The sequence below is a fragment of the Clinocottus analis genome, unplaced genomic scaffold, assembly GCF_023055335.1.
Source record: "Clinocottus analis isolate CAN_PGR_092001 unplaced genomic scaffold, fCliAna1.0.p SCAF_18, whole genome shotgun sequence".
NCBI classification, from domain to species: domain Eukaryota; kingdom Metazoa; phylum Chordata; class Actinopteri; order Perciformes; family Cottidae; genus Clinocottus; species Clinocottus analis.
The window spans coordinates 11,061,737-11,083,177 of NW_027175909.1; the positions used below are offsets into that span (position 1 = coordinate 11,061,737).

The 21,441-nt window shown below is 43.1% G+C and overlaps 2 protein-coding genes across 3 annotated transcripts; one reads left to right on the top strand and one right to left on the bottom strand.

The window, feature by feature from the left end:
- Window positions 1-329: 329 nt before the first annotated feature.
- On the top strand, window positions 330-7,495 carry vill (villin-like). The gene is made up of 19 exons (XM_068581696.1): window positions 330-416; window positions 533-723; window positions 1,068-1,176; window positions 1,495-1,605; window positions 1,944-2,149; window positions 2,237-2,315; window positions 2,401-2,499; window positions 2,603-2,756; window positions 2,885-2,985; window positions 3,074-3,211; window positions 3,316-3,474; window positions 3,607-3,786; window positions 3,919-4,064; window positions 4,482-4,626; window positions 5,807-5,995; window positions 6,208-6,276; window positions 6,483-6,628; window positions 6,683-6,818; window positions 7,382-7,495. Exons 1-19 carry the CDS (start codon window positions 330-332, stop codon window positions 7,493-7,495), a joined length of 2,559 nt encoding a protein of 852 aa, XP_068437797.1.
- A 410-nt stretch (window positions 7,496-7,905) lies between these two features.
- Window positions 7,906-20,689, bottom strand: plcd1a (phospholipase C, delta 1a). 2 transcript variants are annotated; one of them, XM_068581537.1, is made up of 15 exons: window positions 20,535-20,689; window positions 16,825-16,983; window positions 13,121-13,349; window positions 12,862-12,991; window positions 12,528-12,756; window positions 12,215-12,416; window positions 11,548-11,692; window positions 11,288-11,440; window positions 10,168-10,317; window positions 9,923-10,079; window positions 9,715-9,831; window positions 9,432-9,610; window positions 9,086-9,221; window positions 8,844-8,993; window positions 7,906-8,702 (listed from the first exon to the last, which is right to left on the bottom strand). In XM_068581537.1, the coding sequence occupies exons 1-15, from the start codon at window positions 20,563-20,565 to the stop codon at window positions 8,611-8,613; spliced, it is 2,259 nt and encodes a 752-aa protein (XP_068437638.1). In that variant the 5' UTR covers window positions 20,566-20,689; the 3' UTR covers window positions 7,906-8,610. The 2 variants fall into 2 exon arrangements, with proteins under 2 accessions (XP_068437638.1, XP_068437637.1); XM_068581536.1 differs by lacking the exon at window positions 20,535-20,689 and adding an exon at window positions 19,272-19,398.
- Between the last annotated feature and the right edge of the window lie 752 nt (window positions 20,690-21,441).

Genomic DNA, 21,441 nt, shown 5'->3' on the forward strand with positions numbered 1-21,441 from the left:
ACAAATATGTTTAAACATTTCTGTGTAACTTTTCTTATACGTCTCATACCTTAAATGTGTCTTATTGCATGAATCATTAGATGTATTTACACAACATAGAATAAACCTTTCGTGTCTCTTTGTTTCAGTTCAGCAGAATGATGAGTGATGACAATCAAGACACAACATTTAGAAATGTCAGCCAGAAGCCAGGCCTGCAGATATGGACCATCAACGTAAGTCAGATATCATATTACTGTGTTTGTGAATGTTACTGGTCACACCGGTCTTATTTTTCATTGTGTGTAACATCTAACATCTAACATGTTTGTTGTTTTCTCCTTCAGAACATGCAGATGGTCCCCGTTCCAGCTCAAGGCTTTGGTAACTTCTTTGAGGGAGACTGTTACATTGTTCTTTATGTAAGTGCAACACGGGTTGATTTCTCAGGGGGCTCAAGGCTAATGAAGGCATGTGACTGAAACATGCCTCCGTAGTATGTGTGTGTAACGGTTGGTCTCCCATCCGCTGTGTTTTTCACCAGGTAAGTCAGAACAAGGGCTCGGGCCAGTCGTCCGACATCCACTACTGGATCGGAAACACTTCTTCTCAGGATGAGCAAGGGGCCGCAGCCATCTACGTCACCCAGCTGGACGAGCACCTGGGTGGGAGTCCGGTCCAGCACAGGGAGGTGCAGGGTAGTGAGTCTCCACGGTTCAGGAGCTACTTCAAAAATGGCCTCATGTGAGTCAAAGAACGAAATCTGGTGTGCGATCTGGAACGGGGTGGTGACCAAGTAGTCACACACACGCGTATGCCGTAATCTGATCAGTAATCCCTCTGCGTGAAATGATTATGACCCAAATGCACTTGTTTTGTTGAGGCAGCTTAGCAAAGAAAACGTTCCCTAACCGCAGACTTTTCATTGTGTTTGTGCTCCACGATTATGTAACACTGAGGTTAAATTGCAAAATAAACAACATCATAAATTCAGCCAGCTGCTTTTGCAATCATCCTGCTCCATGTCTGTTCTTCGTAGTCCTTTTATGGCCCCTGAACTTTGGTAATGTGTGCTGATCTCTCCACAGCTACAAGAAGGGTGGAGTTGCCTCAGGTTTTCATCATGTTGACACAAACGTCTACAACGTCCTGCGACTGCTGCACGTCAAAGGGAGGAAGCATGTCACAGCGTCGGAGGTATGCAGAGTAGAATGTAAAGGGCGAGGACAGGAAATAGTGCTGCCTGCCTTGTCCCGCCCACTGGAGCTATCACAGGCCTCAGCTCGGGGTGTCAGCACTCCCTCTTAAACAAATCACGGTGTGCTTTTTGCCTTAGCTGTCAACGTAGGTGTTAATTGTTTGACAAGTGCGATGACTGTGTGGTATTTCATTATTTTTTTTACTAGCATTTGTTTTCTTTTTGTTGGTTTAGTGACAGCATGTCCTTTTCATTTGAATGAAGGTATAAAGGTGAATAACTCTCCATCGAGTTAAAGTGTGCGCGCGTGTGTGCAGGTGGAGGTGTCATGGAACAGCTTTAACAATGGAGATATATTCCTGCTGGACATGGGGAAAGCCATCGTGCAGTGGAACGGCCCCCAGAGCAACAGGAGAGAGAAGCTCAAGGTAAACCTCCACTCTGATGACAGAAGAGCAGCGATGCACTTACAGAAGAGTTACATGCAAAAACATTTCTAAAAGGACTTTCCCACAAGAGGGGTTGAGACTATATAAACACAATATTCTATACTTTAAATGTTTTTTCTCTTTTTGGATTTGATTTTTTTTTTCATGTTGGTTCCAACCAAATTATTTCTCATTCATCATCTTCTTATTTTTATCTTTTCAATGTCCTCATGACTGAATCCAATTGTTCTGTGGACGTTGGATCAATCTGTGATCATTGATATTTGTTTTCATATGTAAAAAAAAAAGAAGAAGCTATAATCTGTTTTTGTTTGCAGGCAGTCTTACTGGCTCAGGACATCCGGGACCGGGAGAGAGGAGGTCGAGCTCAGATCGGCCTGGTGGAGGGAGGAGATGAGCAGGACTCCCCAGAGCTCATGAAAGTCATGATGGCGGTGCTCGGCCAAAGAACTGGGCAGATGAAGGAGGCCATTCCTGACGATAAACCTGACCAGGTGCAGAACACCAACGTCAGACTCTACCAGTAAGGACCTCTTGATCTGTGAGATCGTCTCTGCAACGTGTCGGGAATGTTGAACACAATCACGCGCTGTTCTTTCTTTCTCCTCAGCGTTTTTGAAAACAGCGGCAATCTAGTGGTTCAAGAAGTGGCCACGCAGCCTCTGACCCAAGATCTGCTGCACTCCTCTGTAATACCCTTTTCGTCCTTTGAACACGTTCCTTAGGGACTGTTATATAGAGCATGCTCATCGTTTCTTTCTCTCCCACTGTCAGGACTGCTACATCGCCGACCAGAGAGGCTCCAGTGTGATGGTGTGGAAAGGCAAACAGGCCTCCAAGGAGGAGCGGAAAGAAGCTCTCAACAGGGCGGTGGTGAGTTCACTTCAAAGATTTCTATGTATCAAACTCTATAATTGGTTAGTTTTAGGGTTCTTTTCCTGCCAAGTAAGTAATAATTCATCAACCTTTCTGTCAGGGCTACATCAAAGCCAAGAACTACCCATCCAGCACCAGTGTGAAGGTGATGACCGAAGGAGGAGAGACCGCGATGTTCAAGCACTTGTTCAAATCCTGGAGGGATAGAGGCCAAACTCAGGGTCTTGGTACCACCTACAGCATGGGGAAGATAGGTAGATAGGTCTTTAATTTCAGGAGTTTTTACTCAATATGTATTTTTTACAATTTCATTATGAGATAATGCATTTTGTTTGTATATCATTTTTACTTTGCTTAATACTCAATATTTGGGTCCACACAGCAAAGGTCGACCAAGTGAAGTTCGACGTGATGGAGCTTCACGCGCGTCCTGAACTGGCAGCACAGCAGCGCATGGTGGACGACGGCTCCGGAGATGTGAAGGTGTGATGCCGATATACAAAGAGATGGACTCATTATCTGTATTTAAAGTTATTGTTATTTTTAAAATGTGTGTAAATGTTCATGTCAGGTGTGGCGTATCGAGAACTTGGAGATAGCCGAAGTAAATCCAAATACTTATGGACAGTTTTACGGAGGAGACTGCTACTTGGTGCTGTACACCTATGTAATATCCAACAAGCAGCATTACATACTGTACATGTGGCAGGTCAGTAACATAGTAATATATTCCTTGTTTTTATATATGCCTTTCTGGTGAATACAAAAGAAGAGCGACTCTGTATTAACTTGAGTTGATGTCTCTTCCACCAGGGCCGTCATGCCACTAAAGATGAGATCACAGCTTGCGCCTACCAGGCCGTCAATATTGATAACAAGTACAATGGCGCCCCGGTCCAGGTCAGGGTGGTCATGGGAAAGGAGCCTCGCCATTTCCTCGCTATTTTCAAAGGAAAACTCATCATCTTTGAGGTGCATTTTTTTCTCACTGAAGATTTTCTTTTTTGCTGGTTACGAATTCCTAAATGCAAAAAGGCCTTTATCTTGTATTTTTGTAATCTCAAAAAAAAAAGTGCAAACAATATAATTTGTGTGTGTCTTTAGGGTGGTACGGGCCGACCTGGTGTGGTCATCCCTGAACAAGGAGCCAGGCTGTTCCAGGTCAGAGGGACGAACGAGCTGAACACCAAGTCCACTGAAGTGCTGGCGAGGGCGTCGTCTCTCAACACCAACGACGTCTTCCTGCTCAAGACCAACCATATATGCTACCTGTGGTATGGAAAGGTGCGTGCTTCGTTACGGACCACTGTAACAAGCTGACAAAGCCTCAAAAGAAGATGTGAATTTGCGTTTGTGCCTTTGCTTTTTCACACAAATCCCTGATTTTGTTTGATGTCGGCTTCTGTGTGTCTCCAGGGCTGCAGCGGGGATGAGAGGGTGATGGGGAGAGCGATGTCTGATGTGCTGTCCAAGCAGGACAAGCAGGTGGTGATGGAGGGCCAGGAGCCAGCTGACTTCTGGGTAGCTCTGGGAGGAAAGGCTCCCTATGCTTGTGACAAGAGGTACGCACAAGCAGCAGCGACTTCACACCTTTAAATCATTAAATCAGGCTCTTTTTTTAGGGATATTCTTGCAATCCCAAGAGAGATTTGTTGGTTTTCTTGTTCACGATAGTTCAGCAGCAACATATTAACAACTATTAACATTCAAACAGGCCTTGTTATTCTCTACATATTTTATTTTTACTCTATTCTATCGTATAAAAAGCTTCAACACCAAATAAACAAGGACTCCAAAACTCGTCTAAAACGCTCTTTAATCATATTTTGAAACCTTAATGAGCTTACACTTATATCTCCCTGGATTATTTGTTTATCAAGGACAGCGGAATGAGCCCAATGTCATCTGAAATATAGTCTGCACACACACACACACACACACACAGTTGTAGTGACAGTGGGAGCTGTGTGTTGTTTCAGACTGCAGATGGAGGAGCCTCCTCACAGTCCCCGGCTGTTTGAATGCTCCAATCAGATAGGTCGGTTCAGGATGACCGAGGTGGACGACTACGCTCAGAGTGACCTGGACGAGGAGGATGTCATGCTGCTGGACACCTGGGAGGAGGTGAGAGACAGTGGTGGATTCAGGTTGTTCATAAAACAGAGGTGTGTTTGAATGTTACTGAGTAGTTATAAAGGAAACACAGCAATTTTGGCTTGACAAAACTGTGCACTTTTGGAGCGATTATGTCTTTGGCATGGTGCAGTTGCATCCCAAAACAAAACAACGCGAATCATAACACAACATCTGATTGTTGCCTGTTTACAAACTGATGCTAATAAAATGAACCTGAGCAAAGTTGGAGAGGTTTCAGAACGAGCTTGTTCAGGCAGAATCTCCAAATTGGCCATTTGGGTACATTTAGGTACCATCTGTACTATTGGAAAAAATCCAGATAACTGTAAAATTACATTTACATATCAGTATAAGTTTGGATTCAATCTAAATACTGCTGGGTTTTTTTTTGTTTTTTTTTATGAAATCAATGAGACCTTTTATATGTGTCCCTTTTTATACAAACTCATAATCCATTGGTCCATTGGTTCAGCTCATTCCTTTAACATGGGTGCAAGATCAATATTCATCCACTAGATGGAAACATAGACCCTGTTTTCACATGGAAAGCTGAAAACAGACGAGCGTTAAATGCTTCACCATGCAAACGAACACTGACAGCTGAAAAACGACCGTGAGACAGCTTTGCCCCCGTCAGAAAAGCGTTTCATCAGTTCAAATACAAACCGACTTCTTTAGAAACGTCTAGAAATTAGAAGAAAGAATAAAGCCAGCTGTAGAGTGCCTGAGTGGCTGAGTATCTCCAGTCTGAGCCCGGTAACTGCAGTGTAACTGGATTCGATCGAGCTGCAGGACTTTTGGTTCAAGTCAAAGGTTATTTTAAAATGTCTTACATCGTTCATATAATCAATAAATAAGTTCTTGTAAGGGAAGGTTAGATCAGCAGAAAAACATCTTTTTAGTCTGTCTTATTTGAAGAACACTTAATCCTCTTACAGCAGTCTACTAATTTATGCATCAACTAATCTCAAACTTGCATCTTAATGGTAAATGGTTCAGGTTGCAATTCACCCATATTGGGCAATCCTTCTCCATCAGTGTGTGTCTGATCTTATTATTTTAAGCCTCTGACAAAACTATGGAAAAGCTACTTAATTCAAAACACTTAGTTCGCAGTGGTCTAGAAGGGAAATATCTTTATTTTTCTTCTTTTCCTAACACATTTCAGATTTTCTTGTGGGTTGGAAATTCAGCCAACCAGTACGAGACCAAGGAGGCGTGGAATAGCGCGCAGGAGTATCTGAGGACTCACCCTGCAGGCCGCGACCCCGACACACCCGTCATCATTGTCAAACAGGGTTATGAACCGCCCACATTCACCGGCTGGTTCAATGCATGGGATACTCATAAGTGGAGCGTAAGTTTGTTTTGGGCCCTTTGATCTCAGTGAGAGGCCTTAGAGTACTTTTGATACCATAATGTGGCATGATTCAATCATTTTTCATGGTATTATGAAGGTGCATTTCCACTACAACAGCACAGGTGATTGAAAAGAGGCACAAACATGTGAATAAATCAGACATGTGGATGATTTCATGGATTGTTGAATCCTATTGATCTTCTCCACAGGGAGGCAACTCTTATGAGGAGATGAAAAAAAAACTGAGTGATCCAGCATCTCTCTCACAGATCAATGTTGTAAGTGATTGATTGATACTAAACCTTTTATTAATTGACTAAATATACTAATATCACAAATGTATCACCTAATTTAGCTAATGCAATATAATTATAATAATACCTTTACTAATCTGTGAGTACAATTTTGATATTTTCTCTATAATGTCATGTAAAAACCCACCAAAAATAGGATTTCACTCACCCATGTCCTCCTGCGTTTGCAGGATCTGAACAACTCTAATCGCAATAAGAGTCCCGTCGGGGTTAGTGGAGGTGGGTACCGGGCTCCAGGAGGCCCCACAAGCTCCCCTCCAGTCTACCGGATCCACGGAGGTGATCTGTCCCCCAGACCCTCCACTCCCAGCAGCCCGTCCACCCAGAGAGCCCAGACCTCTGTGTCCATGAACATGTCCCCCTCCTCCAGCTTCAGTCCATCCTCCCCAGCCGGCGCCGCGGTGACCCCGTCTGCTGAAGGCTCTGGGATGTATCTGGAACCGGAGCTCATCGTCAACAAGTCTCCCAGTGAGCTGCCACAGGGAGTGGACCCCGGCCTGAGAGAGGTGGGTAAAGAATCGCGGATGCTGCAAAAGGAGGACTGCGTGGAGGTCATTATGTGCCGGGTGTGAATGCTGTGAACGGGACTTTGTGAGCGCGCCTTCTTGTTGGGAAGTCACAGCTCAGTTAAAACCAGAGATGTCCTGATTGTTGGCTTTGCTATGGAGCCTGATTCGTCTTAATATTGAGTATAATACAATATATTGTTATCATCTGTTTTGTGGTTCATTTAGTATTACACCTGCACAGCATACAAAGGCTAAGGGAACATTTCACTGTGCAGTTCAGCACAAACACACAATTAGTTCAGCTGTTCAATCATTTTAGACACACAATAACTACAAGGAAAGTCAAAAATAACTACACAAACCAACTTCAAAGAGACACAAAACAAACACAAATAGTCTCTGTCTCTTTGTAGCGTGCGCAGCTGTGAGGAGAGCCGTTTACAAGTCACGGACAAGGACTCAAAACCCTGTGTGGTTGTCAGTGTGGTTGTGTGTATCAACACAGAGAGCACAGCAGAGGTCCGCCTAACAGTGTCCTGTCCTGTGTACTCTGGTTTTAGGATTACCTCTCTGATGTTGCGTTCGAGAACCTGCTTGGAACGACTCGCTCGGACTTCAAGCGTCTGCCAAAGTGGAGGCAGAGTGACATGAAGAAGAAAGCAGGACTTTTCTGAGGAACATGCGCCGTTGGATTCACAGGGAAACATCGTCAAGCAGTCTCACATTAATCAGACAACTTCTTTGTAAAAACTACCGAAAGCAGCATTTAAGCTGATGGCCGAAAGACAAGATCGGTCCTTGATCATTTAACCTGAATATTGTTTTTCTTTCAGACTTTTTCCCACCATAAACCAAGTTAAAGTGATTAAACATGTTAGAACTATCTTATTAATATGATTGTAATAAAATACAAAATCCAGGACACAATTTACAGTTGAATTAAGACTATTTGTAATCGTTCTGCTTTATATTTATCCATATTGTTCAATGATGTATGCTAATTGTTCCATGATCCGATTTTCCTCAGGACATTATTGTCATTGGCTGAATCACTTTATTATGAATAAACACACAAAAGCTTGAATCGGGGATTCTGCTGGTTTTATTTGAGAGCTAGTACAAATGCAGATAAGAGACAAGACAAGTATGATTTAAAATCTTTCTTTGACATGAAATACTTGATGAGATGAATTAATATGCTCAATATGTTAAACGCAGATTATGTGTAGTGTTGAAACATTGACAAAACATTGTGGAGCAGACACACGTGGATTTCTCAATGGGCAAGACATTTGCTTTTTGATATCATACTGTTTGTACTACTGCACCAGTGACCAACATCATAACCGCACTAAACTTAAATCAAGGCATCGAAAGTCCCTAAAATAGTTCAGTGCTCATTGTGTTTCCTTACAAAGACATTGTTTCCATGAGCATGATTTGTTCGATCCTGAAGGGAGAGAGAGTCTCAAGAAATCATTATTGTACCACCGTCCTCCCAATATGGCGAATAGAGTTTCATGATTTCCTTTAAATACTTTTCCACGTCGCTCTTTCATTCACATTTTCACTCACTTTCTTTGTTACAAATACTCTCTACAATACTTAAAAACCCTAAAATTATACAATGACCACAAACTAAGAGCCAGCATCTGCAGCTGACACACTTTCTTTTTTTATGATTTAAATTATGTTTAGCTTTAAAACAGAGCAAATTCCTTTTAAGAGTTTTTTTTGTTTTTTTTATAAAAATGCTGTTGCTGACATGAAGGTTTATCCAGAGGCGATTCTACCGGGCGTCTATGAGCATGAGGTGCACAAACAGTCCGGCCGAGCAGATGACGTCACCTCTCTTGGTGAGCAGCGGGATGTGGCGATACCCTGGAACAGAGGTGGAGTGAGATTTAGCTTCGTCACCAAATTAGAGTAAATACACAAGTCGTATGATTTTACAAGCTGCTTAGGGAACTATCTGTGCTTGCTTCATCTCGTGCCTTGAGCTCTTGAGCTGGACTCTCTTACCGTTCTGTACGCTAGTGAGCGGTAGACAGTACTGCCCGATGAGATCATTCTGGGATGTTGAGTCATAGTCCTCCACCACAAACCGCAGAATGGCCAGCTCCGGGACGTTGACGTCAAACACAAACTTCTCATTCCACATCGGGTTGAACCCTGCGGGGAGGCATTACTGTTTAGCATGCAACATCAGCAGTGTGTGTGTGTGCGTGTGTGTCCATATCTGTGTATGTGTGCGTTACGCTCACCATTATTATCGATGTAGTGGGTCTCCTTGCTGGCGTTGTCCGCTGGGACGCCGTACAGCTCCACCCTCACCAGGGGGTCAACGATGGACTTTTGTTTGTCTTTGTTGAGTTTAGGTAACTGCTGCGCTGAGATCACCTTTTGTATCGGGAAACGAAACACAAATATGTAACAATACAACTATGACGATAAATAAAAACATGTCCACAGTATAGACATGTCTACGTGCTAGATAGTCGTTGGCTGTGGTCTTTGCAACACACGAGGCAACACAACACTCGGCCGCGAGTCCTTTGGTGTCAGTTTGGTGCGACCTGACTTTCAGGTTTAACTGCGAATGACTCTCACCATCACATTAAAGGTCTTCTTCTTTAGCCAAGGCCCTTCGGAAAGTGCGCAGGGGTCAAACTGAGAGGACAGGCTCCTCTGAAATTCTGGTTTCAGGACGTAGCCACAAGACCCGTTTGGCAGAAAGCGACCCTGGTTTATGTGCATCTCCTTGGAGGGAGTCTGGAAGTTCAACGCCACTAAAAACCAAAATCAGAGAGAAAAGGGAGTGAAACCTTTACTTTTTACTTGAACCCTTAATATGCTAATAGCGGGAGTTCTGCATGCAGCAAAGGGAGCGTACCGATCTGGCAGCCAGCATTCCACATGGGCACCGGGTTGTAGTTGGAGGAGTCCGTTCTGGAGCCAGCGGGGTAGATCCTACTGAGTTTGTCCATGTTGTGGTGGATGTAGGCCGTCGCTGCAAGAACACGTAGAAACAGTTTTCACGCGCTGCTCATGAGAAGTCCTATTTGAACATGTCAGGAAGGTTTGTACGTTATGATATTCACCTGAAGTCTCAGCCAGTTTGGAAGCCTTACTCTCCTTGAAGGAGGACATCTCATAGAAGGCTTGCATTTCCTTGGCGTGTTCAAAGCCACTGAAATGGACACTCTTGCAGTAGATGACAATGTCTGAGAGCTCTTTGGCAAGTTTGATTTTTGACTTCTAATAGGAGATAGGACAGCAGCTCAGTTTTGTTGAAGGAAATACATGTACTTGTACTTTAAAAATGCAGTATGAACACTTGACACACCTTTGATTTGGCATTCTGGTCGCTCTCCTTACAATCTGCAGCCTCGTCCTCCTCAGACACGGTGTCTTCCTCTATGAAGCTGTTATTGTTGAGAGCCGCATCCAGTTTGTTCAACCGCTTCCCTTTGATGAGGAACTTTCGCTTCAGCTCCTGCACAGAAACCGACAAAATGTGTGTTTATGTATCGTCACGCAATTTATAAAAGTAATGTGCCACGTAATTGCTGCGTGTAGGGAAGCATATTATTGTCCTTTAATTTAAAAAAACAAAACATTATTGGTGACTGCTCATCACGCCCTCTCAGCAGCCAATGACAATGCATCGTTAGATCTTCCTCACAATGCCACGGGCATCTCATGGGTGATACATTTGACGTGTACATTTTTGCCCTCCTCTCTTTGTGTCGCTTCTCGTGCTGAGGACTTTTTCAATAAATCCGTCATAGATGTTAATGAAAGTAGTGTGTCGCAGAAAAAACTCTGTGTATGTAATGCTTGATTAATGTCATGCACACCTAGACAAACACTAAACAGATTGCCGCCAGGTGGTGTGGTTCCTCCTTCCTCCCAAACAAAGAAGAGTTGAATCTCAGACAACAAGATGGCGGCAAAGATAACAAAAACTGTGATTTATTTATCTCGTATTGGGACAGATTTTATTGCATCATAATTTATCGGGTAGGCACACAAGGTCGTAACTCATTATCTCTCCAGTGGCTTATGCCTGCGGAGATAACAATTGACTACTTATTTGTTTATTAACTTAGTTAATAAAACTTAATAAAACAACGTATCTCTCAGCGCTCACTCAGTAATAATAACAAAATGCAAAACTCGAGATCTTGTGTACCCACATTATTCAAACATAAATGAGGAGCAGAGGCTGTTTTTCTTATGTGCTAGAAGTTCAATTTGTTCCTCACATAATGAGGATTGGATTTGACCTTAATGTCATCAGCTTCGTCAGACAAATCTAATAGTCACGTCAAAGTAAACAGGAAAGTGAAGTGGTTCATTAACTTATGAGAGGGAATTTGTAGGTGTGGTGATTTATTTGGGAGCAAAGTTTTAACGACGGTGAGTGTGTCATAAAAGAAATCAGTGAACTGAGATGTACACACCTCAGGTGAGGGGAAGTTGGTAGGCATGTCGTAGCCCAAAGGCTTTGAGACCAACTCATCACCCAGGATGGAGATCAAGTAATGCGCCATGAGCTTCTGCTGGTCCACGGTGCAGTGGTTCTCCAGGGACAGAATCACTGGGTAGTCGGATGTCTGGAGAAGAAGGAAACAACCATTCAGTGAAGGTGAAGCTTTTCATAACTGCCTGGATGAGCAGAACGGGGATGGATATGAAACACAATCATCATTAGGTCTCATACTTTGAAGGCGAAGTCTTTGATGGCTTTAATGACGTCTCTAAAGAGCACTTTGGACGTGAGTGTGTATCCGTGGTAAATGACGGGCTCTCCATTAGCCCCGTCCCAGCAGTCCAGCTCCACGCAGCGACAGCTCTTCATCAGCGCTCTGCAGGGAGAGAAAACCTTCATGAAAACCTGGACGGGATCACTACACACCAGGAAAATAACTCGCATTTCGACCAAAGGAAATTTGAGTCGGTTTTGGTTCCTGGTCCATTCGTAGTTCCTATCCTCTTAAAAGTTCCTGCTCCCGAGGTAGCACTTTTTTAAGGAGCGGGGACAATTTGGGTTGATGGACACAAGCCTTCTTCAACTTGTGTGCATCATTCTGATTTAAATATGACCATTTATCACACGGATTGTTGCTGGTTTTCTTTAAAAAGCGAACTTCTTTACAAGAAGAGTGAAAAAGCTCCTATTGATCAGATACCTTGGAAAGCCAAACAAGAATAAACATGAAATACTTTTATTTTACTGAATTCCTAATTTCAGTACCTGGAGCTATGTCCAACACAATGCTGTAAACTTGCTTTTTATCTATAAATAATGTCATGATAGGGAAAGGCTGTTGTCAGAACTCAAGTAACGTTACATCCAGTATGTACAGTCAGTCGGTAAAAGTAGTTACTTTATGTAGGCTTCTGTGCTGCTGGGCCCTTTGAGCTGGTCTGCCATCAGGTATGTGTTGTGTGAGGACGAGATGTAATAATGGTTGAGGGGCTGGTGCATATCCTGATACACCTGTTTGTGGGCCGGGTTGAGAATGGAGCCCTCCTCCTGGTGCATGTACATCAGGAAGCCGTCTTTGGTCATGCACTTCTTCTGCTTCGCTGATGGTCAGGGGACAAACGGACCCGGTGAATATGATACGACATGTGGAACGTGACTGTGTGTCTTTCAACACCGTAGATATGTCAAACACCAAAACGACTTAGCCCTACCTGTCTCATCCACCTCATATTTTTCAATCAGCTTGAGAGTGTCCTCCATGGACACCGGCTCCCTCTGCTCATTCAACAGGAAGTTGTGCAGGTCACTGGCGCTCATCTGGCCCTCTGTTTGAGCGCTTTGCCCGAAAATCACATCGATCTCTTCCCGGTACGTCAGCAGGTCGTAGAAGTGCTTGATCTCTGGGCCTTCCAAGGAGCCTGAATTGGACTCGTCACATTTCTATGCGACATGATGAAACACATGCTGCAGTTTAAGTTTGGCGAACTGCGCATTTTTATGGACGACGTATCGATTTGCAGGATGCAGCGGCTCACTGCGACTCACCTTGAAGATCTCCGCCGCGTAAGTGTCGTCCACTTCAATGTTGACCTGCCTCAGGAAGTGCTTGAGCTCCTTCAGGGTCATCTTGTTGTCGTCATTCTTGTCTGCTTTGCGCATGCAGTTGATGATCCAACTGACATTTAGATTTAAGAATTATATTTGAACTAATTAGGAACAAAACTATACATTTGAGACAACAGAAAGGCACTTGTCTCCTCCAGCAAACACATTCCTCCCTGGAAGACCCACAAGTCAAGGATACTGCTCACTCTTCTGCTGGCGGCTGAGGTTGTTCATGTTGCTCATGATCTTGTCCAGGCCGTTGACCCACTGTTTCGCCTCGTCCTTGTCGGCTGCCATCAGGTCCAGATTTTTCTTGCTACCCTTGAATATGATGGAGAAGCACTGGTCTTCAACACTGCTGAGGGTGTGTTTATTAAGCCCCTCAGACTGACGGCCCTTCCGCACTGAATCGATGTCATCGATGGAGACTGTTTGGAGAGAGGAAGGGCTTTTCTTAGACATTTACCTCAAAACACAAAAATGTACCCAGAAAGAAGCATGAACGAGTATATACATTACTTCAACTTGCTGTTAGGTTTGACATGCATCCTCTTAGGATTGGAGTCAAATAGCCTTTTCTATTTATTACTAATTGTGTCATTCGCAGTGGTGGTAGTTGTAAATAGCGTCTTCGAATGATACAAACAGTAGTTTTCAGCATGATAATTGGGAACAACCGTGACCTCGCTGGAAGTCACACTTGGCCCTTTGAAGACGATCGGCCCTGAGACAAGTCAGTATCTGGTGGCAGCAGATGTTTTGTGCTGGTGGGCACAAACAACACAGAGCGCCACAAATAGTATTTACATCTTATCTACAGGAAGGCTTTTGTTTCTGCGTGGCAGCTCGCCTCTGCGGCCTTCACTCACAAACCACAACAGTTGAATATTTACACTTCTGAAAAACATTAGAAGTCATTTCTGTTTTTGTTTTTTTTGTTCCTCTAATACCAATATTCACTCTCCCAGCTGTGTCTGAATCAGCTCCTGGAGGGAATAACTTGGTCTTTAGCTTCTACATGCACCACTGCGTTCACTCTATCAGCTCAACGCTGGCTTTGTCTGGTTACTGTAAAGTTGTGAACCATAAAACCAAAATGAGCTGAAATAGTGAGCCCTTTCTTATTACAATCTATTATTTGATTCACAATAGAAATATTGATTAGTGCAATTTTAATAGTAAATGGACTTTTTATATTCTGGAACAGATTAATTAAGAATGTGTTGTTTTCCCCAAAATAAATGTCTTATCTCATGCAGGAATACATTGTAGTGAGACAACTACCTGCTACATGTTACTCAACAACAGTAGGTTGAGCTTGAATCTTGTTTACCAAACACTAAACTGAGCAACAGTTTTAGAGACGTCTAAGAGATAGTCTCTCAGATAACTGCATTTAGGTTTTGATGCAATCCGGCCTCCCTTGATCTCCTCGCCTCACACACTGGCACACATGTGCAAGACCAAAAATACTGTGATCAACATTTATGGGATTCAACGCCCACACAAAGGGAACATTTACTGAAGGTCTCTGCACACAAAGCCTGTTTTCACCCATACATTGGGGGTCCTGCTCTGTTGTTGAGCAGCTTAATGTACGGAAGAGCGCGCACGGTGATGTAGTCACGCTAAATGGCAACAAACGCCCTTGTAACAAAACACCAGAAGCTTAGCTAAGAGGCCATATGTTGAAGCTGGGTTACAATCACAGTGTTTCCATCCATAACATTCCAGAGGCTGGGGAGGCGAGTGAAGAGCGGCCATTGTTCCTGAGAGAACCAGAGACTATCTAGGGGCAGGATGAATCTAAAGGTCAGACTACTTGGAGAGGAAAACACGACAGTGAGGGGGCAGTGTGGAGAAACACTGGTTTACACACAGCTGACTGCCGGATGAACAGAATACCTTGGAGCCACTCACCAGAAGGGCAGTGTTTGTTTAATCGGCGCTTGCACATTATCCCTACAAAAGCAGACGACTGTACAGGAGTTTAGTTTTGTGAAAGTTGGATCATTTTCAGAGAATTCCTGCTCTCCACAATGTGCACGTCATGTCACCCGTGTCACGGCCAGCGATGCTTGAATACCAGAAGAAATGTATTGTAATGAGATTATTGTGCATTAAGTTCAAAGTTCTTGCTGCTGTTTTCAAAACTCTTTTCTATAAAGAGAAGACAGCTTTTAGCAGTGAAGAGGGTGTTTGTTGTGAGTTAGTCATGTCAGTGAGTGAATGTGAGCTTACAGCGGCGTATTAGGTTTATTAAATCAGTATGTTATCTTCTGAATAGGCCCAATTCATGAGTCAATGTCCGGATGCTTCTGGTGATAATATGGTGATTTCTGGGCCGAAATCCTGAGTGTTATTGCTCTAAATAGTGTGAAAAGAATCATTTTATTAGATCATCCACTTCAGCCATAATCCACAGCAAGGGCTTGAGTGAACCGTGCAAAGTGAAGCGATGTGGTTACGTGGCAATGAAATCACAAATAATTATAATTCTTATATGATATAAGAAAGTGTTTTTCTCGTACATTTTTAATTTGCATCTTGGCAATTTGATGTTTTTACTCTGCATACTGAAAACTCACCGACCCCTTCAGTTTTTAAATAATGTTTTTTTTACACCTACAATAGCCCTCATTAGCTGTTGTATAAATAAGACCTCAAGGTTCCCATTCAGCTTGGCGTCGAAGTGGGAAGTTAAAATGACATGCAAAACAAGAACCGCCTACTTACCAAATCTGTGAGTAGGCGTAAGTAGACCTGTTTAAATAGGACTCCATGAATATTGTTTAGACAAACTCTAAACTGATAAGTATGTAAACATTATCAATACATGTATGTCTATGACAAATAGCTGACAGTAATACAAGGAAGGTGTATCATGAGATATATGTGTTACACTTTTCCACCTCATGTGACCCTGACGGTGTGTACGAGCCTGTGTGTGCGTGTGCAAATGGCAGTCATGGAGCGTGGGAAAAAGAGAACAGGAGCGTTTTACAGTCGATTGGGACTAATGAGAAGTGGTCCAGAGAGGAGGGCTTTTCTCTCACTAAAGGGATGATTTACAGCCACGATACAGAAGTGTGTCTATAGCAACTAAACAACTTCTGCTTCGCTGAAGCATCCGGAAAAAACTCTTGTGAAATACAATACGTGCTTTGGAGTTGGTTAGCTCAAACCCACGGAAAAACAATAAAACATGCCCGCTTATATCCGTAGACAAATGCCTGTGACTTCAAAGCACGTCTCTAAGCCCGTTTGGGCGTGTTAAATATCAGCTTTGACACAGAACCGTTCACACGGCCGCGTCGATCGATATCGCCTCAGTGTGTGTGTCTGCTGTGTCTGTACGCGGACGATTATGGCCACTGCTCTGTCTTTCAGTGTTTGTGCAAGGCTCAGGCTGAGGCCAGAGGTTATCTGGTCTCATGGCAGCAGCTGCGGCCAGGATTGGAGGCAGATCAGAGAGGCCCAGAGGACGTGTGTATATTCACACCAGCCCGACAGACGGTGGCTTACTAAACCAGATATCAGAGGGAAATAATCTCTCTCACACACAAACAAACACTAGTATTTTCCAGTCTGTCTTTGGCCTTTACGGTAGTACACAGAATCTGCGTGAGGTCAATGTCCCCATTTCTCACATATTCTGGAGTACCCGTGGGATTTAAGGGGTGTGTTTGTGAGAGGCTATTGTTGAGAATTGAAAAGAAAAAATCTATGTTGACAGAATAATAGCAGACAGATGAACAGCTCAAAAAGACAGTGTGTCGGACTAACCCAAGTGGAAAAAACTCACAGAAACTGGAACTTAGGAGGATTTTAAGCTTTGAACTTTTCCCATTTTTGTACAGTGTGTAAATAAAAAATGTAACTCGTGTAGAAGGCGACACTCACAAGTCTGTTTCCGCCTGAATGTTTTGTGGGACTCATACCACAACGTCTTGCAGTCTTCCTGTAGTTTGAAGAAGCGGTTCTTCTTCCAGGAGCTCGAGCGAATCTTGATCAGCTTCCCGCCGACCAGCAGGAACTGCAGATCTGGATCGCCCTCCAAACCTGCAGAGGTCATGCACAAATCTGATCAATTGAACTGCCATATGACGTAAGATGGACGAGCCAGGGCGGGGAAATTATGACATTATTACTAAGAAAAAATATGTGATAGTAAGGTCTTCATTTCCTTAAAGAGATTATCCAGAGTGTCGGTATTGCACTTTCATAAAGATGGAGGAATCACAAGAGACAGATTTAAAAAACAGTCAAAGTCGGAGGACTGGAGGTTCAGATATCTGACTTTTAAGCTCTAAAAACACTGAATATATTTTTTCCCATAATGCAACCAATAGCATCTTTTTGTTTGACCCTCCCTGCCTCCACTTTGTAACGCAGGTATTATAACAGTTTTATTGAAGTTCCAAGTCCAAAACCCACACTCGGATTGTGCTGTATTTAATCAAATCCAACTCAACTCAAAGGGAAAAGAGAAGAGAAGGGAAATGTTGAAAAATGGTTTATTTGGAGAGATCCATAATGACATCATTAGTGTTCAATCCCACAGAATGGATTACAGTGTTATACTGTTTTCACAGGCTAGTACTCCTAGAATAAATTGTTGTGGCCTTATACACATAAACTACATGCCCCCCTATATAACTTTAGTTTAGCTATGACTCCTGGCTTTCACCAAGAAGAATTGTATTTTTCTGATAAATGTCATTTCTTACTTTTTAATGGAAGATTTTTTCAACATTATTCATACTCGTCCCTTCTTTTTGTCTAAAAAGACCATGTAAATCCGAGCACAGTCAGCTGATCGTGAACCAGTCTCTAACACTACCTGTGTGTACTTCTGTACTCGGCCCTGAGTGTACAGGCCAGTGGTTCATGCAAAAGTGTAGCATTCAGGTGAAGACATTTGCTGATTAAGGCTTACTGGGAAGAATCTGTCAGACACTAACAATAGGCTCACAGGACAATGGCGGCAGGTCAATGTTTAGTCAATTACTTTTCCGTCTGTGCAGATGTGAGTGTTATGTAATCTTGGTGTTAGTCAGTGTATATGGGTGGGACTGAGCTTTGTACATCACACCAGCTTCAAATGGTCATTAAATGCAGATCAGTTGTGTGAAATGTGTATCGATGTCCTCACAGGACGCAAAGGGGCATTTGAGGATAAGTGCATTCACAACAACTCGGCTGGGATTGTGTCAGGGTCGTGGGCAGGACCCAAACATTGCAGACATTTTTCCCCCCCGGATTGCACCACAACCTCACAGAGGCTGTTTATGAGCGTCTGAAGAACCAGGCGAAGCAGCTCCACAGCTTCAACACCGCCCCTGCTCAGTCAGGCTTTCCGTCAGCAGTTTAAACTACTCAGTGTGCAGTGGAAGCTTCTACTTGTGTGTCACCCTCTTCTTCGTGTTAAATACTTTATCGTGAAGAAGAGGTTCTTAGTCACCCACAAAGTCTATGTTATGAAATGAGAACAGCAACAAACACTTCCCATATCTTTGGATTTAAAGGAAGTTTATGAGAATCAGATGACTTTTCTTTTCCCGTCTTTTGCAGTGTAATCAGTTTTAGATGTGACATTGCCAAAACCCTGTGAGGCAAGCTAGGGCAAGAAGATGGCTAAGAAGGTAAAATGCCTGTGAGGGATTGGGTAATGCTGAGGTTTCTCACACAAAATGGGAGGGAACTGGGGTAAATTTTGTTTTCCCAGTGCGAAAACAACAGTTGTTTGAAATCTGAGGAATCAGTTGCTCCAAAAGACCAATTTATGGAACAGACCATGTTGAGCAAAACGAACAAGATGGTGCAACAGGTTATCACTTTATCACTGTATTATTGGCTTTGTGGAACTGTAAAAGAGTTGGAATTGTATTGCTCTGAGTGTCTCTGAGGACTAGGCAATCATGAACATATGCTGCTACATTATTTTTTACAGAATGACAAAGAAGAAACCACACAGAGGAGTTCCCCTCTGCCCATTTAGCTCCTTTCAAGGTTAAAACTCCGTCCAGTATGTCCATTTTTGAGGGACAAAATGTTGCATGCCATGACGTTTTCTACGCCTCGTCTGAGTTGCCATATTGACAGAAAGAAAGACAGAAAGAAAAAAATGCACCGCTCCAGGCAACGAGTAAGCCTTCATGCAACCCCTTTACTGCGCTACACACACAGTGCGACCCAAACACAGTAGCCTAGTATGCGGCAAGTTTTGTATTTGGCCCCTGAGTTATGTTGACAAGAGAATCACCTTCCAAGTCCAGGTTAACAAAACACGTGAAAAGATAACCAGGGCGTCATTTTAAGTGGCGCATTTCCACCTTTGGGTAACTTACCTAACCGTTTTCCATTCTCCTGCGCAATTCGTTGCACTTGCTCCTGGAAAGCTCGCTCTTCCGATTGCGTCCTTTTCGGACGTTTATGTAAACAAGACATTTTGGAATAACGTCTTCCTCTTCCTTATTTATGATTTTACAGTAAAAACATGAGCTTGCAGTCGGTGTTTAATGTCCTCCCACCTCATGGGGCGGGTCTAAACTCATCTGCTGCTCGTCTGTTATTTTCCCGGCAGCGGTGCATGCCCAGCTGTGCACACCGGTGAGGACTACTTTGAAGCCTATATAGAAAGTTAAGCGCATACTCTTCACATCTTATTATATTATTATTAAAACATCTCAATGTTTTGAGTTAGGACACTTCTGACTGGCTCTCATGATGCATTCATGAGTTTTAGAACAACCTTGTCAATCTTTCCTTGAAGTGAGGAGGAGTCTCACTTCGCGTTGCTTTGGGAAGGAAAAATACATTATAGCTACATTATTACAACTTTAAATGCATATTGCATGTGCACAGTTTAAACGTGTTTCTTTTTGCTATGGACTTGTCTGCATACATGTCTGCAATGTCTGCATTGTCTGTTTTCAAACAATTAGCTAGTAGGCTAAAATCTCGAATAAGTCAGTGGAATCCTCTTTGAGGAATGATCTGTGAAATAGCGCCACCTCGTGATGGTTATGTGTCTCCTGTAGTCTACTTCTAAATATGTGTAATTCATTTTACAAGCGCCTCCAGTTGTTAAGTTAGGTTAGCTACTTATATTTTGTACCCGTACGTTAGGATTAGGGGAGACACATCACGTGTTTGGTACTCTGCTCTTGTGTGAAACGTGATATTGTCCTGGCCAACAAAAACTAAACTACAAAAGCTACTTTAATTATTTGGGTGAATTTGGCTGTCAGAGACATACATAAGCCAGTTATGTGTCAACATCAGCTATAGGTATAGGCTACATGTTAGATTGTATTTATTTGACCCTCATCTGGGCACCAAAACCACAAACATACCAAAATATAATGTAGTTCTAAGCATGTTTTTTTTCTTAAAAAAAAAACAAACGTCTCAGCTACTCTCTGATACAGAAATATGAAATGTCACACAACCTCATATTGCCAAAAATCACATGAACATAAGTCTACTGTACACATATACATTCAAAAGATCCCCACCCTACCCTGGATGTCAAACGCATCAACAGGTGGGCTCTTGGATGCAGTGCTAGCAGAATTCAACTGGCAGCATAAATCTGGACACCAACTTACCGTGATTCCCCACTGTGCCATTTGACTCCATTCTGATTCTAGTCAAATTATATCACCATGAGCCAAGTACTCTTCTTCCTCCAGAGTAGTGTCCCCTATGACACAGGAGTGATCACGACCAGAAACCCGTCTGTTCGTCCAATGTAGGGGAAAATCCAACGTGTTTGCCCTTCTGAGCCGACCCACACAGTGCATGGTTAATGCCAGCCCATCAGGCGCTTGTGCGTCGTCAGTCCACACCCATTGCAACACCGGTCTGACAAGTTCAACACTGTGTTTGTCCTTAAAGCTTTCAGTCGCCTCACAAGCAATTAAAAACTACACCTATGGATGGAATTTAACCTACACTAAAAATAGACACTTGCACTTCGACCAATGTAATAAAATGGTGTTAAGTGCGGGCTTTACGAGATATATATGTACCTATATATGCATTTACTCAGTGCTGGGATTGTATTTAGTATTCTGGCACCTAAAGTGATCTGATTTGTGGAGGGTGTTGCCCTGGTATGGTACAGACCTGCCATTTATGCTGTGCTCTTGCCTCTCTCCCCCCTGGCTTTGTACACTGCACAGTCAGTGTTCAGATTGTGATCCCTCCACATCACACCATGTCTATAATCATCATTATTGTAAGGTCTTGTCGTACACTATCTAGGCCTACTGAAAGCAGCTGCAGACCTCGCTCCTTCATAGACATTCCAGTAGTGTTGGTTCATGCAGAAGTATGTGCTTAAAACAACAGTTCAAATCTACCTGAGTAGGTGACGAGCTCATCTTGTGTGAGCACAAAAGGGTCAGGTTTTTTGTTGTCGTTATGTCACTACAGTATACTAAACACTAAACAGTTTATCTCCATTTGACACACACCTCCTGCTATTCCAATATAGCCTGATACACGAGGGCT

Bases quoted from the DNA above. Each gene is read 5' to 3' on its own strand.
- vill (XM_068581696.1), top strand. From the start codon at position 330: ATGCAGATGGTCCCCGTTCCAGCTCAAGGCTTTGGTAACTTCTTTGAG. The intron at 6,277-6,482 runs GTAAGTGATTGA...CTGCGTTTGCAG, and splicing joins CTCTCTCACAGATCAATGTT to GATCTGAACAACTCTAATCG. The intron at 6,629-6,682 runs GTCCACCCAGAG...CCCCTCCTCCAG, and splicing joins CCCTCCACTCCCAGCAGCCC to CTTCAGTCCATCCTCCCCAG.
- plcd1a (XM_068581536.1), bottom strand. From the start codon at position 19,371: ATGTCTTGTTTACATAAACGTCCGAAAAGGACGCAATCGGAAGAGCGA. The intron at 16,984-19,271 runs GTAAGTTACCCA...TGACCTCTGCAG, and splicing joins GGAGAATGGAAAACGGTTAG to GTTTGGAGGGCGATCCAGAT. The intron at 12,417-12,527 runs GTAGGGCTAAGT...CCTGACCATCAG, and splicing joins ATATGAGGTGGATGAGACAG to CGAAGCAGAAGAAGTGCATG.